The sequence below is a fragment of the Pteronotus mesoamericanus genome, unplaced genomic scaffold, assembly GCF_021234165.1.
Source record: "Pteronotus mesoamericanus isolate MK-2021 breed Mesoamerican mustached bat unplaced genomic scaffold, CSHL_Meso_final contig_177, whole genome shotgun sequence".
Taxonomy (NCBI): domain Eukaryota; kingdom Metazoa; phylum Chordata; class Mammalia; order Chiroptera; family Mormoopidae; genus Pteronotus; species Pteronotus mesoamericanus.
In genome coordinates this window covers 5423024-5439612 of record NW_026555073.1, presented here as the reverse complement: position 1 = coordinate 5439612, position 16589 = coordinate 5423024, and the positions used below count along the sequence as shown (strand labels likewise).

The window sequence follows — 16589 nt, the reverse complement described above, 5'->3', positions numbered from 1 at the left end:
AAGGTGTTAGCCCTCACCCTACCATCCAGAACCGTAAGACTCTCACGAACCAGAAGAGAAATTCCAAAGCCACTCCACAGAGTTCATAAAATGACATTGCTTGCTTAAAGGCTAAAGTAACTCCCAATTCCCTGGCAAACTGCTCAATGAAAGTGTATGATGGGAAAATTCACATATACTTAAATAGTTCCACGTCACAAAGTAGCTGCGTATTTATAAGACATTCCTGGCTATGAGGGCATTGGAGCAAAGATGTTATTAGTTGAAGGTCAAAGTCAGCGTGGCCACATCCGTGTCTTTTTCCTATCATTCTGATTTTAATAAATGTGACAATTTTGCTTCGTCTGAGGTCTTCATTTTCATATATTAAGAAGTAGTTTGATTTTGATTAGAGGAAGGAGAAGATTTTATGTTAATCTAAATCTTCCCAGTCATTTCTAGGATTGTCCTTTGGAAGTATATCTGAAATGTGTATTTACCTACACATACCACAATCATCAATAAATAAACATATTTTGGAGTAAAAGTCATTGTCAGGATTAGATCTCTCATCTTATTTAGAAATATTAAGAATTAACATTATGCCTGGGCTGGTGTGGTCCAGTGGACTAAGAGCCGACCTGAGAACCAACGGGTCACTGGTTCGATTCCCAGTCAAGGAACATGCCTGGGTTGTGGGCCAGGCCCCGGGTAAGGGGCGCTCAAGATGCAACCACACATGGATGTTTCTCTCTCTCTCTCTCTCTTTCTCTCTCTCTCTCTCTCTCCCCCCTCCTTTCCCCTCTCTAAAAATAAATAAATAAATAAAATCTTTTTCAAAAACCAGCGGGGGGGGGGGGAAGAATTAACATTACCACATTTCTTTCAAAGGCGAAGCCAAAGAGCCAGAGGAAGGGGCAGAGTAAGGCTATAAAAAGAAAAAGGGCAAGCCGCAGCCCAAGCCCGGGTTGCGCGCGGCCTCCCCGTCGGCAGGATGGCGCCTGCAGCCCTTGGTGGGACGTGCAGGCGCCTCCCGCAGCAGCCCGCTGGCCGACTGCAGCCGCTCGGGGAGGACTGGATGCTGCGAGGGGTCCTTGGAGACCCCCCCCCCCCGCAGGTGTCAGATCGCGGGAGAGTGAGCAGCCCCCCAGGGCTGACGGAGCCCCGCCCCAGGGGCACAGGTCTCCAGGGAGACGCAGAGGTCAGCGCGGGGAGGGAGCCGGCGTACGGTCCCGGAAGCCCACAGGTGATAGTCACTGAGGTTGTCAGGAGGGTGGCAGCGCCCAGGAGTACAGGGACCCAGCCGCATTCCGCAGGTCCCATTCCGCAGGTCCGAACCACCTGATGGTCCAGGACCATCCTAGCCGCGGGCAGCGAAGCAAGGGAGAACTCGAGGCAAGGGATAACTCGGGGACCTCCAGGCTCCCGGCTTGAACAGGCCCCCGGGGCTTTTAGTCATCGAATGGGGGTAGCGGGGGGAGGACCCGGTTCGTGCAGGGAAGAGGGCTTCTGCGCCCCTAGGAGGCGCTCGGGAGATGCGTGGATGCTGCACAGGTGCGTGAACTCGGCGCGCAGCGCTGCTTTAGGAGGCACCAGCGAGGGGCATTGGGTCCAGTGGGAAGCGATTCCCTAAAGGACGGGCATGAACAGAAGCAAACCCCGGTGTGCAGAGGTGGGGTGCAGGGGCGGAGAAGCTGGGCGAGGAGTGTTGGCAGGAGGCAGTGCTCAGCCAGCAAAGTGCTGCCGAGAAAAGGGGGGAGGGTAGGATGACCAAGAGCCCCTTTGACGGGCAGCCCGGAGGTTGCTGGCGTCCTGAGCAGTTTGGGTGAGCTGTGTTGCACTGCATGGTGGAGCAAATAGGAGCCTTTCCCTTTGAAGTAGATGAGCTGACTCTTGCGTTCACATGGAAAGTGACCAAGCAAAAATAGCCAAGAAAACTGAAAGAGAAGAGAAACGCAAGCTGCTGGCCCTGAGGGCGCTCAAGCGTGTTGTAGCACCCGGTTCAGTATAGCCGTGGAGCCACAGGACTCCCTGGGACAGAGTGAGGACACAGTCATGGAGAAAAAGTCACCAAGGCACCATGACGCAGGGGCATTGGGTGTGATGTGGGTTGCTTTCTAACGACGGTGAAGATGGACAGTTTTAATAAACGGTGTTGCTCATCTGAATAATGATAAAGTTAAAGCTAAATAGATAAGCCCTGATGGAGTGGCTCAGTGGGTTAGAGAGCCATCCGAATAGCCAAGGTTGGAGCTTCTACCCGGGCTCAGCACGCATTCAAGAATCAACCAATGAATGCATTGTTATGTGGAACAACAAATCCATGTTCATCTCTCCCTTACTCTCCCCAAGATCAATTAAAAAAAACTTAATATATCAAAGATAGAAATGTAAAACAAGTGATGCCATTAAGAAATGCTAGGCGGTGGGGGAAGCGACTGTTTTAACATGGGAGTGGAAATGCCCAGTAGGAAAATGAGCAAAAAGACACAATAAAAGAGTCTGCCCAGATGAAATGCTAATGACCCATGGACATAGGAAAAGCTATTAAACTTCACTCATAATAAGAGAAATGCAGCTTTAAATGATCCTTGATAACAATTTTTTGCTCTGAAGAATACTTGGAAATACCATGTATTTGGGAGCACCAATAAACTGGTTAAAGCAAAAAATATATATATATATATTTTTAAAGTGGGAGAAACCAAAATTGCTCTTAATATGTCTTTTTTAAAATTTTCTTGCTTAAATCATAAAAATCAAGTCTATTTCAACACAGCATGATTTATGGGAACAAAAATTTTCATAGAATAAAAATGTTGGAACTCTGTGTAGTATGATGAATCCCAGTGGGAATAATCAGCTGTAATACAGACCTAATTATATTGTGTAATTGATGTTTTCTACTCTGCTTCAGTAGCTTTAGTTTTTTAGAAACAAATAAACACCTACCATCTATACAGATGGTACAAAGAACATTCTTTATTAAAAAGATTTTATTTATTTATTTTTAAAGAAGGAGAAGGGAGGGAGAAAGAGAGGGAGGGAAACACCAATGTGCAAGAGAAACATCCATCAGTTGCCTCTTGCACACCCTCAACCCGGAGGCGGCGGCGGGGGGGGGGGGCGGCGGGGACGTGGGGGGAGGGAGCAGCCTGCAACCCAGGCATGTGCCCTGACCAGGATTCAAACCAGAGACCTTTCACTTTGCAGGAGGAAGCCCAACCCACTGAGCCACACGGGTGGGGGCCAAAGAATCCTCTTCAGAACATGTGCTGATTTAAGAAACAAAACATAAACAACCAAAAAAATCAAACAAAGGTAAAAAGGGAGTGAACAGAGTTGGGAAAACAGCTTTGAAAATTATACAAGTTTTATTTACAGTATGGAGATTTTATAAAGTAAAACAACGTAAAAAATAACCAGTATGTGTCTACTTGGCCTACCTCAGAAAGAGATGGATCTTCTTGTCTTTCCAGAACAATTGACCCTGAGGGTTCCCCCTCTTGCTCTTGATGGCCCTATTAGGGTGAAGAAGATATATTGTGTTTTTAGACCACAACAAGTATCAAGAATTGTAATACAATTATTATTTAAGGTTCAAAGATCCATAAATAGGACAAAAGTTTTTATTGACTGTATTTCAACATGAACAAATTCTACATTCACCGTTACCCTCTCCTATGAAAATACAAGACTAACTTATTGTACCCAGACTCTCTACAAAGCAAGCTTTGTTGAACCTAATCTTGTTCACTATTTGAATAATTTTTTCCCAAATTAAACCTGTGAAAGTAGAAAATAGTGATGTTTACTAATTTCAGAGGATGATATCATGTATTTCTGAAATATTGCTGTACTTTTTCTCTGAATAAATTAAAATTGATTTGTTATCTATACTAAAAGATTATTCAAGATATAAATCGATAATACTGTTAGAAAAGGAATCCTATAATTGAAGTTCTCATGCTTATATCTTTGATGAGAAGTAATAAGGTATGTTGGTTAACTAAGTGATCATATTGCATAACATATAATATTTAAATTATTAATATAAATTAAACATAACTAATTATGAGCATAAGGCTGACATATGTTATCAAGGGTCTACAGTGTGTAAAAGTATATTAGAAGTTAGTAGAATATATAAAACAGATATCCAAAATAAAAGCAGGAAGGTATTGCAAAGATATTTATCTTTTAATTATATTTACTGGGGCAACATTGGTTAATTATATAATTCTATAACACATCATCAGCAAAGATATTTAGATTCAAATTTGGTTTATAAACATGTAATTTACACACAAAGTACATGACAGGCATTTTAACAAGTCATGACTAATCAAACCACCCACTTTCACAATTCAAAGATAAACAAAGAAGGAAGTGGAAGGAAGGAACACAGGAGAGAAACAAGACAGGAAGGAAGGGGAAAAGTGGCTCATAACAGGGTGTTAGCAGCCATTAATGGGAAATTACATATTGGCAATTACTTAAACAGCTGTCTGCTTACTGGGTGAGAAAGATGATCAGCTGGCTGTCGAAATGGCTCTGAGTCTTCACGTTCATAAATGAGGCTCAACAGTTCTTTGCATTGTTTTCTCCAAGCGTCGGGATTACACTTTAAAGACTGTCTTCTGCCTCGGCAGTTGACCTGTAGATTTTAATAGAATTATATGTAAAAGCTCTTTTCTTAACTCTTGATTTTTCTCGTTTTTTCTAATGTTAATATATCTATGCAAGATAGTGTGACTGCTATTTAAAGGTTTCTTAGTTTAGATTAGACATCACTCTCCCTGGAAAGATATAAACAAACACAAACTAGATATTATAGTCATAAAAATAGCAAGAATTCTGTTACTGTGAACTTTCATTTTAAGAAAATATAAACCTGGAAAAAAAGAAAATATAAACCTCAAATAAACACGGGAACAAATTATTTTTGTTTCACAAGGTTAAAGATTCTAATGCCTTAATACATGCTCGTAGTTAAGTATACTGGATTATAGCACCATAATCCCACAATCTTCTCAAAATAACACTTGAACTACATATATATGCATGTATGTATGCATGCATGTATGTAAGTCCTCTATGGTCATGATAAATGATGGCCTTTACTATTCAATGCCTTTTTTATATGCTCTCTTTCAATATTTCAAAGGAAATTTTTCCCTCATGCAGACCAAATAATTGTCTAATTATTACAGAGGGAAAGTATGAAGTACAGAGTTAACATAACAGACCTGAGACTGCTATCTTTAGTATGGCTTGCTTGCAAGGTTGTCCTGTGTCTGGCAGCTGGGAACCTGGCACTTGAATTGTTTCCAAAATAATAAAGGTGCTCTACTGTATCTGTGTGTTTTTTACAAATAATGTGATCTGTGTTGATACTTTTCCTGTGCTTTCCTGCATTCTGGGAGTCTGGAATCTTAGCATGTGCTAGTCAGATGGTTTCGACATAACCATCTCCCAATAAATTCTTTAGGGGCTGAGTCTCTAATCACACACATGTTGTTCCATTTTCACTGCTGGGGGAGGAGTGTGCTCCGTGTGGCCCCTCTGGGAGGGAGAGAGCATGAAGAAGCCTGCACATGGATTCTTCCAGACTTTGCCTTGTGTCTTTTCCCCTGTGATCCAGCTGTGTATCCTCACTGAGTCACTGCAATAAAACTCAGCAGTGAGTAATAGCTACATATCTTGAGTACTCCGAGCCTTTCTAGAAACTTTTGAAACATATGGAGTGGGTCTTAGGGACCCCTGACACAGGAACCCTGAGAATTTTTCTCATTTATTCACTCACCCTTCTTCCAGATGAAGTACCAGGGCCGTCGGAATCTAAATCAACCATTTCTGTATCCTAACATTAAAAGGGAAGAGAGGAAGGAGACATTGTATTACATTCAAACTCATATAAATTACATAAACATTTACCAAAAAATGGCAAGCACAATCACAATTAACTCCCTTACTGGAGCAGGCAGCAGAACAAAGTTTGCAAGGAGACTCACTCCAAATACTGACTATATGCTGTATACAAGTTGGAAGATACACTGGGAGAATAACAGTAAGTAGGATTTGTCTTTACATCAGAATAGGAAATGAGGAAGAAAGCATAGTGATTGGTATCTGAACTGTACCTAAATAGAACTTACTTTATACGACATGATAACTTAATATACTATAACCGGGAATTACTCATGATTCATTTTTTGATTATTTCAAGAAATACATTTTTTTCTATAGGGAAAATAAAAATGTGCATTAAAATCTAAGATTTAGTTTTTTTAGTACACAGAGGCAAGGCCCACACACCACTATTCACCTGGTGATGGGAAAACACATAGGTAATGCCTAGGAGGAAAAAAAAGTAGCTCATGAGCTATTGGTACCCTTTTCTACTGAACAAAGTTGTTGAATTAAATTTTATTTGAATTTCCTCTTATAACCCAAGGAGTGTCACTCTGAGGAGGGCATATCTGTTCTTGATAGAAACTCTCAACAAGTTAGGTTTAGAGGAGGAAGCATTCATCAACATAGAGGCCTTATGTGACAAGCCCACAGCTAACATTATGGTCACCAGTGAAAAGCTGAAAGCCTTTCCTCTAAGACCAGGAACAGGATAAGGATGTGCACCCTACTCATGTTTATTTAATACAGTGCTGGAAGTCCTAGCTAGAGCAATTAGGCAAGAAAAGCAAAAGACATCCAAATCAGAAAGGAAAAAGTAAAACTGTCTCTATTAGCAGATGACATGATATTAAACATATAAACCCTAAAGACTGTACCGAGAAACTGTTAGCACTAATCAGGTAAATTTATAAAGTTGCAGGATACATAATTATATAAAGACAAGCTGTGTTTCTAGACACTAACAGAGAAAATAAGAAAACAATCCCATCTAAACTGCACTGAAAGGAATTTAAAAACCTTGACACAATTGAACCAAAGAGCTGTACACTGAAAAGTATAAGACACTGATGAAAGAAAATGAAGAAAATGCAAGTACATTGAAAGACACTTTGTGCTAATGAGTTAGATGAATTAATATTTTTAAAATGCCCATACGTCCCAAAGCAAATTACAGATCCAATGCAGCGCCCATCAATTACAATGGTATTTTTCATAAAAATAGAAAAAAAAGACACTCCAAAAATTAGTACGGGACCACAAGACTTCTAATAGCCAAAGCAATCTTGAGACAGAAAAAAAATGATATACGCGCCATACTTCTTAATTTCAAATTATATTAGGAAAGCTATAGTAATCAAAACAGTATGGTATTGGCAAAAGAAAAACAGACACATAGATCAATGGAACAGAATAGAGAGCACAGAAGTAAACTTATGCATATATAGTGAATTCATTTACAACAAAGGAGCCAAGAGTATACAATGAGGAAAAAATAGTCCATTCAATAAATTATGCTGAGAAATTAGATATCCACATGCTAAAAATGAAATTGGAACTTTATCTTACACCATACATAAAACTCATGTCAAAATAAATTTAAAACTTGGATGTAAGACAGGAAAACATAAAACTCCAGAAAGCACAGGGGGTAAGCTCTTTGACAAAGGTCTTAGAAATAATTTTTAGTATTTGACAAAAACTGAAAGGCAACAAAAGCAAAGCAAGCAAACCAAAGCAAAAACAAACAACTGGGACTGCATCACACTAAAATGCCTTTCTGCACAGCAAAGGAAACCATCAACAAAATGAAACGCAATCTACTGAAAGGGAAAAAATATTTGCAAATCATATATCTGATAAAGGGTTTAAAACTCATCTAACTCAAAAGCAAAAAAAAAAAAAATCAGTTAAAAAATGGGCAGAGGGACTGAATAGACATTTTTCCCAAGAAGATATCCAAATGGTCACCAGGTCCATGAAAAGATGGTCAACATCACTAACCATCTGGAAAATGCAAATGAAAACCACAATGAGTTATCACTTCATGCCTCTCAGAATGTCTAGCATCAAAAACATAAGAGATAACAAGTGCCGGAGAGGATGTGAAGAGAAGGAAAAACTTGTGCACTGCTGGTGGGAATATAAATAGAAAACAGTATGGAAGTGCCTCAAAAATTTAAAAACAGAACTATCACATGATCTAGCAATCCCACTTCTATATATATTTATATGAAGTGAAAACAGAATATCAAAAGGATAAAACTGCACTCCCCTGTTTGCTGCTGCGTTATTCACAATAGCCAACATATCAAAACAACATAAAGGCCTAGGAACAGAAGAGTGAAGAAGCTGTGATTGATATGGATGCGCGTGCGTGCGCGCGCACACACACACAATGGGATATTATTCAGTCTTAAGAAGGTAATCTTGTCATTTGTGACAACAAAGATAAACCTCAGTGGCATTACGCTAAGTGGAATAAGCCAGACAGAGAAAGTCAAATACTGCCAAGGACTGGGAAGTACAGAAAATAGGGAGAGGTTGGGAAAAAGGCACCAACTTACTGCTGTACGATGAGTAAGGTCTGAGAATCTAAGGATCTAAAATAAAACATGGTTACTGCACTTGGCAACACTGTATTGTATGATTAAAATTTCCTTAGACAGTAGAACTTAAACTCTCTCATCAAAAAAGAAAATTGTTGCATTATCTTCTACTTTTATTTTCTAGTCTAACCCGAGTAGTGCTTACTCTGAGGAGAAATTCCTGCTACGTGAAATAAGAATGAAAAATTTTTCATTAGTTTCAGGAGGATAATATCTAATTTACATATTTAAGTTTTTATTACGTAGGTAACATTTAGCCCCAATAATACAACCTTTTCTAGTCAGGTACACTTTGATTAAAGAGTAGAAGACAATGAAGATTTATCTGTCATGTGAAGATTAAGAGCAGAGACAATATAAACATTTGACATATCTCTGTGCATTAGCCACTGCAATAGAATCCAGCAAATCTGTGTCACTCATCCATGGGATGAATTGTCTTCACGAAAGACTTTTCAATTATCATTCTCCATTATTGTTTCAGGCTCTTATCTTGTTTTTTGCTTCTCTCGGTCTCCAGTCACAAATGGCTTTATGTACATTAGGGGTATGGCTGGGTGGGGAAATCAGATGGGAGGGTTTGCTGACAATACTAATTTCATTTCATTAAGAAAAAACTGGTTTGCCCTGGCCAGTGTGGCTCAGTTGGTTGGAGCATCATCTGGTAGACTGAAAGGTCATAGGTTCGACTCCTGGTCAGGGCACATGCCTAGGTTGCGGGTTTTGTCCCCTGTCTGGGTACATATGAGAGGCTGTTATCTATGCCTTGGACAAAGTACATAACCCCATTCTGTGGGCTTGGCTGGTATCATTCCCAAAGGGAGACTCTTTTGATGTATCCCCTTGAACCCAGGGCAGCTGGGCTTGCTCCTGAAGAGGGGATGGCTGCCCACACCCAACCTGAACCTGCAGCGAGCTCCCCCTATGTGGAACCAGAGTTGGAGACTTTGGCAAAAACTGAGTGGTTGGGCATTGAAGCAGGTTCATTGAGTGCCTGACCATGTGATCCCCAAGTAGGGGGCCCAGCAAGCCTGGGCTCATTCTACACTCTCTTTGGAAGGCTCTGGAGGGAGACCAGGCAACCTCAGGGAACCTAAGTCTTTTACGCATCTGTCCACAGCTCTACGCTGGAAGAAGCCAAATCTTTTACATAGATTCTCCCTTCACACACATACTCGGGCCCAGGAGATGAAAACACAAACAGTGAACAGCATGGTCACTACAGGCAGGTAGCCCAAGACCAGTAATGCACAAGGTCTAATAGCGACCGGTACGTGAACCCTACCCAAGTGGGCCCAGAGCCAACACCACCAGTTGTGGGCTTCAGACCTCATCAGAGTTAGACCTAACTACTACATAAGGGGCACACCCAAAGGGGGCTTCCAGCAGAAACCAGACCCTGCTGCAAAAACCCCGATTCGGGGGGCAGCCCTGCACAGTGACTCATCCAACAGTGATCAAGGTTTACTCTTACAGTCAACCAGCCTGAAGGGTCAACTCCACCTGCCGAAGGGTCAACTCCACCCACCGAAGGGTCAACAGCATTGAAGCAGTAACTGCAACAGGAGGGCACACATAACCCACAAGAAACATACTTGGAGCACCAAGCTCAGGTGATCTAGAAGGTGGTGCCACTAAGGCCAACAAGACGCCTTCGCCATAAAGCCATCATAACAAGTGTGGGGGTCATGGCAGATCTACCTAATACACAGAGACAAAATGGAAAGACAAAGAAAAGTGCCCCCCAAAAAACAAGAGAAATTCCTAGAAAAAGAATTAAGTGAAATGAATGAAACAGAAACAACTAAAATATCAGATCCAGAGTTTAAGCTAATAGTTATAAGGATGGTCAAGGACCTTAGTGGAAGAATGGATGATCTCATGAGAACTTAAACGAACATAGTAAGCATTAAAAAGGACACAGACACCATAAAAAAGAACCAGTCACAAATGAGGAACACAATATTTGAAATGAAGGAATCAACCGCAGGTTAAATGAAGCAGAGGATCAAATCAGCAAATTATAGGACAAGATAGAGTAAGCACCAAGGAGAGCATCAAAATGAAAAGAGAATTAAGAGAAATGAGGAAAGTCGAAGGAAAACCTGGGATGACATCAATTGTAACATCACATCATAGGGGTACCAAAAGGAGAAGAGAGTGAGCAAGGAATACAGAGCATGTTTGAAGAAATAATGGCAGAAAACGTCCCTAACCTGGTGAAGGAAAAAAATCACACAATTTCAGGAAGCACAGAGAATCCCAAATAAGGATGAAACCAAAGACACTTACATCAGGACACATTGAAAATAGCAAAAGTTAAAGACAAAGAGAAAATCTTAAAGACAGCAAGAGAGAGACAGTTACCTAACAAGGGAACTCCCATGAGGCTGTCAGATGATTTCTCAACAGAAACATTTCAGGCCAGAAGGGACTGACAAGAGGTATTCAAAGTGAATACTTTGCAATGAAGACTACTCTACCCAGCAAGGCTATTACTTAAAATTGAAGGCAAAATAAAGTGCTTCCCAATCAGAAAGAGGCTAAAGGGGTTCAATGCCACCAAACCAGCACTGCGAGGAATGTTAAAGGGATTGCTTTAAGAAGAATAGAGAGAGAGGGTAATGTAGGTGTAAATAAAAACATGGCAATAAATAAGTACCTATCAATAATAACCCTAACAGTAATGAGGGGGAAGAAAAAATAATAATAATAACCTTAAACGTGAACAGATTAAAGGTTCATCAAACACTCACAGAGGCTGAAAGTGAAGAAATGGAAGAAAATATTCCATGCAAATGGTAATGAAAAAAGCTGGGGTAGCAGGACTTATATCTGACAAAAGAGACTTCCAAAAAGGCCACAATGAAAGACAAAGAAGGTCACTGCATAGCACTAAAGGGATCGATCCAACAAGAGGATATAAGCCTTGTAAACATACCTGCACTTAACACAGGAGCTAGATGAAAGAGGAAGGAATTAGCCATAGAACATACATGCATGACCCATGGACACAAACAACAGTGTGGGGATGGCCAGAGGGAAGGGGGGCAAAGGGGAGGAAAATGGGGGCACCTGTAATAGTGCAAACAATAAAAATACAGTTAAAAATATAAAGATAAAATGGAAATAGAAAGATGTAGGTGCTCGGCCAGCTTTCAAAAATTAGCTTCATTCTTATTAATACCTCCATGTCCTATTTACTGTACTTCAAATAACAGAAAAGGAGTACATGCCTACTAATCATGCTGCGATTCTTACCTCCTCTGCATCACTACTGTTTAGTTCTTCTGCTTTAATTTTATTGTAAGTATCCAGTATATCAGTACAGCTCTGGTCCCTAAGAAATATAATAAGTCAAAATGCATTTCAATCCATTATACAAAATCTGAAGTCAGTTCCTAGGGAAGATAAAACTGCTTCTTACCCAATAAAGCGAAGTAAGACATCAGTTACAATTTTGGCTGCTTTTACTATAGGACTATCTGGCTCATTGAAAGTCCTGGCATTGTGTTCAATGTAGCGCACCTCCCACATTAATGCTGATATTCTCCTATGAAATAAAAAAATACGTTCTGTTATGCCTGAAAATAATATAAAATAATGCTGAAAGTAAACTGGAATTTTAAAAAAGAAAAATACCTTCTTTTATTCTAGAAATATACAATATTCAATATACAATAGAACAACCAGACGTTTAATAATATGTCAAATGTGTTCCAGTATATGTATGTAACTAACATGTGTGTGACAGACGTGAGCTAATAAGGGTCTATAGTTACAGTATTTGAAGCGCAGGCAGGAAATTAGTACTACCGGTCTGCATGTTAAAACTTGGAAAAGAACTGGCCCAGGGCATTATGGGTCAACAGTGAGCTGACCAAATACAAATCAACAAAAACAAACTGTTTAGATAAAAAGTTAAAAGGATGTTTAGTTTTTAGAGGAAGAGAGAGATAAAGAAGAGCAAGAAAGAAAACAGGTTAGATAAAAGGACAAGTTTTTATCTAGTTTCTCTTAGGATACACTTGTATATTATTGAACAAAATTACAGGTAATGTTATAAGACACACCAACTAGTTAAAACCAGTTCAGTGCCCCCACCCCCTCTGCTTTCCCACAGTCACTCTACTCCCAACTAAAATCAAGGGGAAAAAAATTACCTGGCTCTTTGTCTATGCACATTTCAGGGCTGCTAATTAAATCTAATTAGCTGCAGCTTAATTTGCCCAACAGGGCATTTAAACATGCTCAGAGTCTCTGCAGCACCTTAATTATGATGAACCTACAAACGACTTAATCTGCCTTTAATAAACACTAAAGTTAACTAGCTTTTCTTTCACACATGATTAGTATTACTCATAATGTCCTCCCTGGACTTCATTCCCTTCATACCTCTGCTTACCCTGGAAAAAAGAAAATCTACTGAATAAAGGGAAATTAGCATTCCATATTTTTAGAAGAAATGTTGAGGTGGCTCTTTTTGAATATTTAAACTATGAAAACAAAGATCTCAGTGTATGATTGTGCAAAGAGAAAAGCAAAAGACATAAAGCTATGAACTTTATAGTACATGATAGAACTAAACAGACCTGTAAAAGCGATTTTCAAGTCTTCGCCTGATGGTGTTGAGGTCAGTTGGATATGCAACTACAGTACAATACAAGGGATAGGCACTGAGATCCACGGGAACAGCAAAAGGGCTGGCGAAATCTACGATAGGACAAAAATCAAGAAAGAGGGCGATAAAGAACACTAACATTTCATATTAACAAACAAAGCTTATATACACAAGAAGGGGGGGCCAATAAAATGATGATTCGATTATGCAGATACTAGACCAATACTGTTATATTTTATTATTATTATTTTAATCTTTTAAAAAGATTTTACTTATTTATTTTTTTTTAGAGAGAAGGGAAGAGAGGGACAAAGAGGGAGAGAAGCATCAATGTGTGGTTGCCTTTCACGCACCCCTGACTGGGGACCTGGCCCACAACCCAGGCATGTGCCCTGACTGGGAATCGAACCGGAGACCTTCTGGTTCACAGGCCAGTGCTCAATCCACTGAGCAACAGCAGCCTGGGCTATATTTTATTATTTTTATTTGGACGTAACATCTGAGACTCGCATGATACAATCACATAAAATGAGACAAAATTAAAAGAGCAATGTGTTTAACTTCAAATTTATGTATTTTCTGGATAAATTCCAAATGTCTCAAGTGATAAGTTTTAGAAAATATAGCTAGTTATTTTAACAAAATATATTCCTCACCCGTTGTCTTTATCGAAGAAACCAAACTCAGGCTCATGAACCAGTTACAGAGCCAAAGTGACTCAAGAAAATAAAAGACACCTTTTATCTGCCTTCACTATTATAAGCCACCAGAGAACTGAAAAAGTTGATCAGTCATTACTTTGGCCAAGCATATAAAAATGTTTTTTTTTAATTTATTTATATTTAGACAGGGGGGAAGGGAGGGAGAAAGAGAAGGAGAGAAACATCCATGTGTGGTTGCCTCCTGTGCACCCCTACTGGGGACCTGACCCGCAACCCAGGCAGGGGCCCTGACTGGGAATCGAACCTGCAACCCTTCAGTTTGCAGGCCGGCACCCAATTCACTGAGCCACACCAGCCAGGGCTAAAAATGTTATTAAAACTACAATCACCATGCCTCTTGAGTTCCACGTGTACAGTGAAAAAATGCATTTCCTTTTGCAGAACGTAAAATTCTGCTGCCTTTCCTTGTTCCCTCCCATCCTCCCAATATTCTTTCGCATTCACCATACCTAGGGAAAGAAGGTGGTTGATGCCCTGAATAACCCGTTCACATTCCTCATCTCTGGAATGAGCCCCCCACTCTCCTTCCTGGGGTTTGTAGAGCAAAGCAGTCAGTTCCTCTTGGGACACGGGAACACCAGCACCAACTTCATCTGGAAAGGCAGCTAGGTATAAGAAGAAAAAGCAGAAACAATTAGTTTCCAATATCATGCTATGTCAGTTTTCTTTCAGAAGAATTAGAATTTGTTTTTAAAAGCATATTTACTTCCTTCTGGAATTGGCTCCATATCCCAGGGGCTCATCTTTTCTCTCTCATTATTGTCCCAGCTATTAAAAAAAATAACAAGATACAAATCAAATTCACAAGATAATTACTTTTACATACTAGCATAATTTGCATGACTTCTTGAGGATGAAATTTGGGAAAAAGCAATAGCTTTCCTTAAAGTGCAATTTTGCTTACATGCAGATAATATTAAACCTCTAATAGAGAAAACATAGTCTAGCAATATGAGACTTAGAGAGCAATAAGCTTATTCTTAGTTTTACTTGACTTTTTAAAAACTCCTACCAATGACATATTCAATGTTAAGCCACAGTATAGAATAAAAAGATCTCTTTGGAAAGCTCCTTGCAGCTTGAAAAAGTGATTCAACTATTATACTATCTCCAAAATCTTATTATTCCCTTTTGATCTGCAATATAGAGACTAAAAGTCAATATTCACAGAATAAACATTTGTCCTATCATTCTTGACCAGAAAGCTTCATTAATTAGTCATATTATAACCCTGGGATTTCATGAAGAATTAAAGTAAATGTTGTAGGCAAATACCACATCTAATCATGAGACAGTCACTTCTGCCTAGATTTCACACCATTAAATAAAAGACTAGGTACTAATATTCATTGCTATATTCCAGCTGTAACAATTATTTTAAACACTGAATTAATTTCAACATTCTTTGTGAAATGAAAGCCGTACTTTTTGTCTAAAATAGAACTGCGAGAAAATACAGGCATAAGGGAGGTAGGAGTACGTCTTCAGCTCCTGCTTTGTTTTACTGGTGACATTTACCTGTCTTCACAAATTGGACCAAAAGTTTTTTTCATCAAATTCCTTCCTTATAGGTGCTACAATTACTTCCTTACAGTTATAGTTCTTGTAGGTCAAGCCAGATGAAAATATATTACCCCTGGTAGGGTTTCTAGAAAGTCCATGTAGAACTTCAGTATTATATCGGGCATGAAAGACTGGAACTGTACTTACTGAACACTGTAACACTGGAAAGAACTATCAGGATACTCTGGTTGAAAAGGCTGCTGACTCTCCACAGTCCCAAACCACCAGGCGTCATCTATTATGCTGCGGAATCTATCACCTGTAACGTTTTTAGAAATTGTTACAAGAGTGCTCTTGAGAATAATAGCTCTGTTCCCACTCTAAATTACTATTTTTTGTTGAATACAGTAGTAGCATTGTAACTAACATTGTTAAAGGTTTCAATCTGAGTTTTCCAGATAAGCGAATTTTACATTTTACCTTCTTCAAGGATTTTGACTTCTAGGTACTAGTTATCTTTCTGCAATAAATCATGTGTCCATATAATTTCTAAATAGAAATGCTATCACTTATAATTTAACTTTATTTAAAAGATTTATGTATTTATTTATTTTAAGAGAAAGGGGAAATGAGGGAAAAATAGAAGGAAAGAAATATCAATGTGTGCTTGCATCTCATGCGCCCCCAGCGGGGGACCTGGCCTGCAACCCAGGCAGGTGCCCTGACTGGGAATCAAACTGGTGACTCTTTGGTTCGCAGGCCGGGGCTCAATCCACTGAGCCATATCAACGAGGGCTAATTTAACTTTTATTAATTACCTGAAAACACCATTAGGCACACTACTTCTTTTCTTGTCTTTTTTTTCCCTTTTATTTCTACTACCTCTTTACTGTACTTATGTTACTACAGTTGTTTCTTCTTTTTTTGCTTTTTGCCTTTAAAAATCACTTCATACCAAATGGCAAAGGATTACAAAAGCAAACCACTGTGGACAAAAATATTTCTTCCAAAAAAAAAAAAAGAGTAACTTAAAAGTACTAACAGCAAACATTTCCCTAGTGCTGACTCTGTGTAAGGTATTATTTTAAGTGTTTTCTATATATTAACTAATTGATTGCTCACATCAACCTTATAGGTGGGGTCTCATGTGACTCCCATTTTAAAGATAATGGAAGTGAGGCCCAGAGGTTAAAAACTTGCCCAAGATCAAAGAGCTAACAAGGGGGAAGGAAGAGAGTGGGA

At 39.4% G+C, this 16589-nt stretch overlaps 1 protein-coding gene across 1 annotated transcript in view; it reads right to left on the bottom strand.

The window, feature by feature from the left end:
• Window positions 1-16589, bottom strand: part of BRWD3 (bromodomain and WD repeat domain containing 3) — a 109354-nt gene that overhangs the window by 13226 nt on the left and 79539 nt on the right. The window contains exons 28-36 of the mRNA XM_054566650.1: window positions 15555-15666; window positions 14551-14612; window positions 14294-14449; window positions 13094-13214; window positions 11929-12054; window positions 11763-11841; window positions 5786-5842; window positions 4496-4636; window positions 3426-3500 (exon numbers count right to left, since the gene is read on the bottom strand). Of these exons, the coding sequence (XP_054422625.1) occupies window positions 3426-3500; window positions 4496-4636; window positions 5786-5842; window positions 11763-11841; window positions 11929-12054; window positions 13094-13214; window positions 14294-14449; window positions 14551-14612; window positions 15555-15666 (929 nt within the window). The remainder of the gene's footprint in view (window positions 1-3425; window positions 3501-4495; window positions 4637-5785; window positions 5843-11762; window positions 11842-11928; window positions 12055-13093; window positions 13215-14293; window positions 14450-14550; window positions 14613-15554; window positions 15667-16589) is intronic.